Below are 8,516 nucleotides of genomic sequence, written 5' to 3' on the forward strand. Positions count from 1 at the left end.
CAGCGGGGGGAGGCCGGCCGAGCTCTGCTTCCACACACCCCGAACCCCAACCCATGCCCCCCAAAGCTGTCCCTCCCCCCCCCCACCCGCGGTACAGGCTCTCCCCGGCCTCCTCCCCTCCATCCTCCGGAGATGTCGGGGGGATTTCCACTCTCCTCCTCCTCCCCTTCACCCTGACAACATCCCCCAAGTGGTCCCCCCATTCCCAGCCCGCTCTCCAGAGCCATTTTCTCTTCTCCTCCGTCTTCCGGACGAGCGCCCCCCGCCCGCTCCGGGGCCCGCCGCGGCGTCCCCACCTCTCACCTGCACCTGTTTGCGGAAGTGGCGCGGCCCCGGCGCCCGGCAGCAGCAGCAGGAGCAGCAGCGGCAGCGGCGGCGGCGCCCGAGGTCCAGGCGGCGGCGGCCCGAGCGCGCCCGGCGGCCCCGGCATCTCCCCCGCGCGAGTGGAGGCGGCGGCGGCGGCGGGCGAGGGCTCTGCGGCCCGCTCGGGCCGGCGTAGGATGCCGGCTCCCTGGGCCTGGGGGCGCTGGGTCTGCGGGCCGGCCCGTCGGTCGCTCCCTCCTCCTCGCTCCCCTCCCTCCCTCCCTCCCCTGGGCTGCCTCAGCGGCGCCCGCGCCGGCTCCTGAAGACAAATCGCTGCTCCCAAATCCCGGCCCGGCTCCCGGTCCGCCCCCGCCGCTCCAGCCCCGGAAACAGCATCTTTCCAGCCCGCGTCGGAGTGTCTGTCGGTCGCAGCTGCGCCGGCGGCTCCTGCCGCCTCCGCCGCTACCGCCCGCCTCTCAGCAGCCGCTGTCCGGAGCCCGGAGCCCCAGCAGTAGCAACGCCGCCGCCACCGCCGCCGTCGCCATGATGGGCTGCGTCACGTGACGTAGGCGGGAGCGAAATCCCGGGATGGATGGTTCCGGGAGCCAATCGAGGAGCAGTTGGGTCTCTCCTGGAGGGCCCCCCCCCGCCCACCTCCTTGGCGGCAGGGGGAGGAGGGAGGAGGAGGAGCCAAGATCCGCTGCGGCTGGAGGGAGGGTGGGGATGGAGAGAGGCGGCAGCCGGCGGAGCGCCCCCTGCAGGCGGAAAGGCGGGGGACGGGACCCGAAAGTCACGGAGAAGAAAGCCCTCGTGCACTCCAAATGTAATAGCAAATAAAATAAAATAGCGCTCTTGTGATGGCTAAAAATGAAAACAAAGTAGATGCCCATCAACTGAAGAATGGCTGTGCCAATGGTGGTACCTGTATATGTGGTGTGAGGAATATTGCGTGCCATGAATACAAGGCATGGAAAGAGGTATATGGTGTGAATGAAACAGAGCCGGGAAAAGGACTCCAGTAGTGTCCGTGGAAAGAAGGGCAGACGAGAGCCGTGTAACACGCGATCCAGCCCGAGGAGACCGCTGAGGAGAGGTGAGAGGGTGCCCCCGCCTACCCTGTCCTGGCACGTGGGCACCCCCAGGCGCTGCGCGGGTTTTCTCTAAAAAATACCGTTTGTCGTATGATCCTGTGAGACACGGCAAAAATTAAGTATCCACGCAGGTTATTATTAGTGGATGAAGTCACTGAGAATAAGTCAGATAAGGAGAAGACCGGCAGACTGCAGGTGGACTCAGCCAATCAGGAGACAGACAGCGGCCTTCAGAAACTTACAAAGTTCCTGATAGAGGGACGGAATCCACAACTCGCTACAGTAGCCAAGAAAATGACCTCGAGTTACCTGGAGAAGGCTCTGAACCTCCTGCGTGGGAGCGGGCACAGCCCCGCCTGAACGGGTCCCTATGCTAAAGTCCTGTGTTCAAGCGTGTTTGGGAGGGGGATCCCATAATGGGCAGGGAGAGAAGATGGTGACCTAATGGAGAACAGAGCGATCCATCTCCTGGTAGGAGGATCTGTCTTGAAATATATATATATGTATGTATGTATGTATGTACATATACATACATACACACACATATATGTATACACACATATATACACACATATACATACACACATATATATGTATACACACATATATACACACATATACATACATACACACATATATATGTATACACACATATATACACATACATATACACACATATATATGCATACACACACATATACATACACACATATATTATATATATACATGTATATATATATATATATATATAGCTGATCTCACTTCAGTATTCAGGGCTTCCTCTTCCTGAAAAGAGGGTGGGGGTCTGCTTTGGCCAAAGTGTTCAATTCCTCTAAACTCTGCTATGATAAATTTTCCTTGATACGTTTTTAGTGTCAAGAGTGTTTCTAACAGTATGACTCCCTGGGTGTGGGATAGGGATGGTATATAACTATAGTAATGTAAGAAAGAGAAAATTACAAGAAAAACATTAAGGAAAAAAGAAATATAGGATGCTTGTAGCTTCCTATTGGATGTCACACCATCACCACACAACCAAAGCCAAATTCAGTTCAGCCAAGTCAACTAACTTTTTTTCTTTTAACAAACTTTTTTTTAAAGCACTTCCTATATTGAAAGTGGGCAGTTTGTTGGCCCATAGAGAGAGCAGAGGGCTTGAAATCAGGAAGACTCATCTTCATGAGTTCAAATCTAGCTTCACTTACTTGCTATGTGACCCTGGGCAAGCCACTTTAACCCTATTCACCTCAGTTTCTTCATTTGTAAAATAAACAGAAGGAAATAGAAAACTACTCCAATATCCTTGCCAAGAAAACTCCAAATGGGGTCACAAAAGAGCTGAACATGACTAAAATGACTCAATAACATATGCCAAGCACTATGCCAAATATTGGTACAGTGGAAACAGACAAGGATTAGGAAGACCTGAGCTCCAGCTCCCAGTTCTCCCATCAATTAGCTGCAACCCCAGGCTCATAGATCTAGAACTTTGGTCAAGTCCTCAAAGTCACAGAGGCATGTACCATTCAAGCTAGCTTATTTCTGTTCCCCACACAGCATATCCCATTTTCTTTCTCCAGATTTTTGAACTGAGCTGACCCCCATGACTGCAACAGACTTTGTGCTCACCTGTTAGAATACCAAGTTACCTTTAAAGTTCATTTCAAGCTCTTACATGAGGGATTTCCTGATTCACCCAGCTGTTGGGACTCCTTCCCAAAATCACCTTGTCTTTATTTTGTGAATACTAATATATGTACATATATATTTTTTTATTTTAGAATGTAATCTTCTTAAGGAGAGAGACTGCTTCATTTAATTTTTATATTCCCAGCACCTAGTTCAGTACCTGGTGTATGTGAGGGGCTTAATATATCCTTGTTGACTAACTGATAGACTGAAAAGACCTTAGAACTCAAGTCCACATCCCCTTCTCTTTGGCCTCAGTTTTCCCCTCGGTAGTTCTAACATCCTATGATTGTTATTTATCATTTCCTCTCAAAATAAATCTTCTTTATGACTTACTTATGCTTATCAATAGTTCTGTCATTTCCTCCATCACTCATACTTGATAACGATGTTATTTTTTACTTTTCCCTCTCTAATAGTCAAAGAATCTGGGTTCAAATTCCTGCTCTGCCACTTAATATTTGTGTAAAGCGGATCAAGTTATCTAACCTCTCTAGGTCTCAGTTTCCTCATCTATAAAGTTGAAAGTTCTAAGTAGCGGACACCTTCTAGCTCTAAATCTGTCTGTAAAATGATGTGCAACAGGGGTAGTTAGCTAGCACAATGGATAGAGAGAGCACCAGGCCTGGAGGACTTCAGTTCAAATACAGCCTCATATACTTACTAGCTGTGCAACCCATGGCGAGTCACTCAGTGCTGATTGCCTCAGGAAACAAAATGATATGCACCAATACCCAGTCATAATATATAATTAATGACCAAGTCCTGTAAAGTTTTTCTTTGTAATGTCTCCCAAATTCCTGACATCTTTTTCATTATCACTACCACCATCCTCATCCAGACCCTTATAACATCATACCACCATGGCCACAATGGCTTCCTAACTGACCGCTGTGCATCCAGTCACTACCCAATTAATCTATCTTGTTTATCACTGCCAGTTCATAAAACACTGGTTTTATTATGTCATTGCCTTACTAAAAATCCTCCCTGTTAATTGATTTGGACATGTGGTTTCATCTCTGAGGAAATCCTGATATGGTAACTCCCTCCATTGATTCAAACAGATGAAGAACTCATTTGTAATCTACAGTCTTAGAAAGTTCCTGGGAACACAGAGGTAGTAAGTGACTTACCTTTACAATAGTCTCACTGTGTCAGAGGTAGAACTTAGGCCCAAGTTTTCCTGACTCCAAGGCCAACTCTCCATTTCCCATGGGATAAAGTCCAAACTCCTTAGCTTGGCTTCTAAGACTCTCTGAAGCCAGTTCCAACTTTTATTTTCCATTATCCAACTTTTCCAACTTTACTTTTCACTCTTCTCCTATTATTCTCTGCTCCAGCCGTACTATTCTTACTGTCCCAGAAGAGATCATATATATTTCTATCTTTCAGACTTTCCCTCGTGTTTCCTTGATGCTTACTTCTTCACACTTTCAGAAACTGTGACTTTCAAGACTCTCTCAAGTTTTACCTCCTCCAGGAAAGTCTTCCTAACTACTATAGTTCACTCCCTCCCCAATCTCATTTGAGACTCACTACCATCCAGTGACATAAGGCAAAAAGTATGATCATCCTCACTTTGGAGATGAGAAAACTTAGGCTCAGAAAAGTTAAGGGACATGTCCAGGGTCATATAGCTAATAAGCACCGAAAAACATGATTTGAACCCAACTCTTTCTGACAAAGATTTATCATTTATTCCTAAATGATATTGGCAAAATTGGCAAAATAAATTGGCAAAAGTTTGCTCTTCTCGGTTGTGTTATCATCTTCTATTGTTACTAATGCTCAATAAATAACCAATGAATGGCACACTAACAGAAGTTAAAGGATCATTAGATGTACAGACCCTAAGAATTTAAGATTTTGTGTTGAATTATTCATATGGGAAAAGCAGAAGTCTAATAGGATAGGAAAACTATCCTATCACTCCACTCAGTCAGGGAAGAAGATTTCATGAGTTTATTTTAACTTTTAAGTTTGAAGGACAAAGTAAGTACTCAACTGCATACTACTTGATGATAGCTAAATCAAGTCAACAAGCATTTATTAAGCACTAACAACATGTCAGGTGCTGTGCCAAGCACTGGGAAAACAAATTGTGTTCATCCTTCGTTGCCAAAGAAGACCATGCCATCAGAGAAATAATGACATGACTTGCACTTGACTTTGTTTGGAGTGAGGGAGGGCTGTGCAGGTCACCAGTCTCACTTCTCCTCCAGAGCCATCTGAATCCAGTGAGCAGATATTCATCAGGATGACTGGAGATAACCCAGGATGAGGCAATTGAGGTTAAGTGACTTGCCCAAGGTCACACAGCTGGTGAGTCAAGTGTTTGAGGTAAGATTTGAACTCATGTCCTCCTGAATCCTACACTGGCACTCTATCCACTGCACCACCTAGCTGCCTCAGGAAAACAAATACAAGCAAAGAGAAACACTTCTTGTCTTCAAGGAGCTTACATTCTGGAGAATCTCTAACAATGTATAAAAGACTGAGGGGGTAGGGAGGAAAGGTGCTAGGATGGGGGCATGATAGAGAAAGTTCTGAGAGTCAAGTGAGACTGGAAAAGAAAGAAGATTTGATTTCCCTAAGAGCTTTTATGTATATGTATGCTTTAATAGCTTTCTTTAAAATGGAGGTTCTGGGAAAAATCAGCCAATCAGAGGAAGGGGTTACAGGGGTAAAGTATACTTCCAATGTGAGAAACCCAGCAGTGGAGTGAAATTCCAGGGTGAGGAGCTACAGGGGCATAGTAAGGAAGGTTCACAGGGTCAGGATTGAAGCCTAAAGAGAAAATATATTGATAGCAGTGTGTGCAGAAAGTCCTTTTGTTAGTTGCTCTCTCTCTCTCTCTCTCTCTCTCTCTCTCTCTCTCTCTCTCTCTCTCTCCCCCTTTTTTTTTTTTTGATGGAGAAAGTACTAAATTGTCAGATAGAAACAGTCCTAGGGCAAGTTACCATCTGGCTATTCTATTTTATTGTTGTGTATCCTTTGTTTTTGAAGAGGACATCATGGGATGACGTCTTGACTTGTGGGTGATTTGGATTTAAGTGAGGCAGAATTGCATGAAGGCATCAGCCTCATTCTCTCTTCCAGAGCCATCAAAGTCCAGTGGCAAGACAAAAATCAGGACAACTAGTGGTGCACTGGGATCCAGTGGGAATCCTTGGCTTCTGCAATGTCTGACCAAGCTCTAAGCACTCCACAGCACTGGCTTTCAGCCCATTTCATGGTCATTGGAATTGTTCTCACCCACCCATTCCACTGGGGGAAGTCTCTATATGCTTGAGGGAGACATCCCCCTAATTCATCAATGGGTTTGAGGCCTGTAGGCTATCCTCAACCTGGTTTAGCATGTCTGCCAAGAATGTTTACCAGGGTGTGGTCACCATGTGTTACAGCTTCTTTGAGGCACAGGTGAGAGTTGGGTGAATCAGAGAGACTCCAAAGGTGGATGAGCAGTCCTGAAAAGGGCCCAACAAGTCCTCATACCAGAGGACTTCTGGAACATCCCACACTTTTTTTTTTTAAGACTCAGTCTCCTCATCTTGCCTAAGCTGCATATTCAGGGGCTGTTCACAAACCAGTTTCTCCCTCTCTAAGCATCATGGGAGCTTTCATATGCTCCATTTCCAATCTGAGCTGATTAGCACATGCTGATACAACTTGGTGGCCCCTCATGATACTTTAGCTCAAAGCAGCTCAGAACTCCTGAGGACAGCTTCAGCCACCTTTGTAGCTAAAGTGTATACATATACTAAAGTGCCATCATACTTAGCTCTATTGTCCTTTGGACTATTGTTCAATAAAATCACAGGTCTATCAAAAAAAAAAAAAGATTATTTAAAGTAGGAAGATGATTTAGAGTAGGAAGGGACTTTGGGGTCCAATCCCCTTATTTTACATATGAGGAAACTGAAGCTGAGAGAAGTTAAAGAACTTGTCCAGGATCACAGAGTTAGTTTGTGTCAAAGGAAAAATCTGAATCCGGGCCTTCCTAATTCTAAGCCCAGCACCTGATCCACCATACCACATCACCTCTATCATTATAATTGTTAGTAATAATTATAGTTAAATGCCAAAGGTGTATGAAGAAATAAACAAAGTGCAAAAATAATCACTCCCTTCAGAGCTCACAGTCATCTCAGAGATGAAAAAAATCTTATTTTCACTTCACACTAGAAGAAAGAGTTCGAATTCTTCATCAGGTGGCTAACATTACACCCTTTCTAGTACCCCTCAACATTGCCACACACATTTCTATTTCCCTTTCCAAGATTTCCAAAAGGAGATCTTTTTTAAAATGAAAAAACCAAAAAACAAAAATCTCACTCCCAGCCCAAAAGAGGTAGACTACGTGAAATTAACAAAGCCTGTCATTTTAAACTCCTAAAGGTTAGAAGTTATATGATCACACAATGTCTATCCCATGTGCTTTTCAGTTTCCTCTGCATTTTCATTTCATCTTGTTGACTTTCCCACTTCCAGTCATTTGTTTTGTTACTGGACCTCTGAGCTGCTGAAGTTCTTCCACATAGATTGTTATTCATCTAACCACCCTTTATCTATTTTATTGTTTACAACCTGTGATTTCACTGGCATGGTGAACTCCCTGTGAAGAAACTCACATGTAGATGAGTAACTCATAGATTCAGAGTTGCTGGGACACTGAAAGACTTGTTCAGGGTCACATAACTAGCAAGTTAGTAGGATTTGAATCTAGTTCTCCCTAACTTCAAAGGCTATCCTCTCTAACCACCACATCACCTGCCTCTCCTATCAGAGAAGACCCTAAGAAGGGCCTGGCTCCTTGCTAATTTTACCAGGCAATAACTAAATTCTTTTCTCTTTTGCATTCTTCTTTCTTCAGGCTTATGCAAAGGCAGTAAATCATCTAAAAATCATTTGCAGGCTACTCAGCTTTCTTCTGAGCCAAATAAAAACTAGGTATCTATACCCTGTTTGTAATGGAACACAGCTATGTAATATTTGTGTTTTCTATCTGAAAAGAATTTAGTATGATGTGAACACTTTCTTTTGCTATCTACTGCTTTTCCCCAAAAGTTATAATGCTAAGGGATAATTCATAGCCGCTTGCATCTGACTCATAAATTGTTGCCCTCCTAGGAACCATAGACAAAACTTTTCAAATATTAAATAATAAGTAAATATCTGTTGATTGATGTATCAATAGAGAGTTCACCCTCTCTCCCCATAAAGCTTTTGGCTGCACCAGAAGCAGAGATGACACCTGAATTCTGTCTTGCACAATGAAGAATAAGAATCTGACAAACCAACGAATCTGAGGACCTAAGAACTTTGGGAAACTCAGGTTAGGTAAAGGGATCAGGAAACCCTCCTCTCCCACACCCCTCCCCCCGCTTCCCGCCAAACTGGATGATTCTTTTTATCTGCAGCCACTTTCTT

At 44.9% G+C, this 8,516-nt stretch overlaps 1 protein-coding gene across 2 annotated transcripts in view; it reads right to left on the reverse strand.

Moving 5' to 3' along the window:
- The window catches only part of LMTK2 (lemur tyrosine kinase 2), a 109,572-nt gene extending 109,006 nt beyond the window's left edge, over positions 1-566 (reverse strand). For both annotated transcript variants that reach the window (XM_072597828.1, XM_072597826.1), the window contains exon 1: positions 304-566. In XM_072597828.1, coding sequence (XP_072453929.1) covers positions 304-430 — 127 coding nt within the window. In that variant the 5' untranslated portion in view covers positions 431-566. The remainder of the gene's footprint in view (positions 1-303) is intronic.
- Between the last annotated feature and the right edge of the window lie 7,950 nt (positions 567-8,516).

The sequence above is a fragment of the Notamacropus eugenii genome, chromosome 3, assembly GCF_028372415.1.
Source record: "Notamacropus eugenii isolate mMacEug1 chromosome 3, mMacEug1.pri_v2, whole genome shotgun sequence".
NCBI lineage: Eukaryota > Metazoa > Chordata > Mammalia > Diprotodontia > Macropodidae > Notamacropus > Notamacropus eugenii.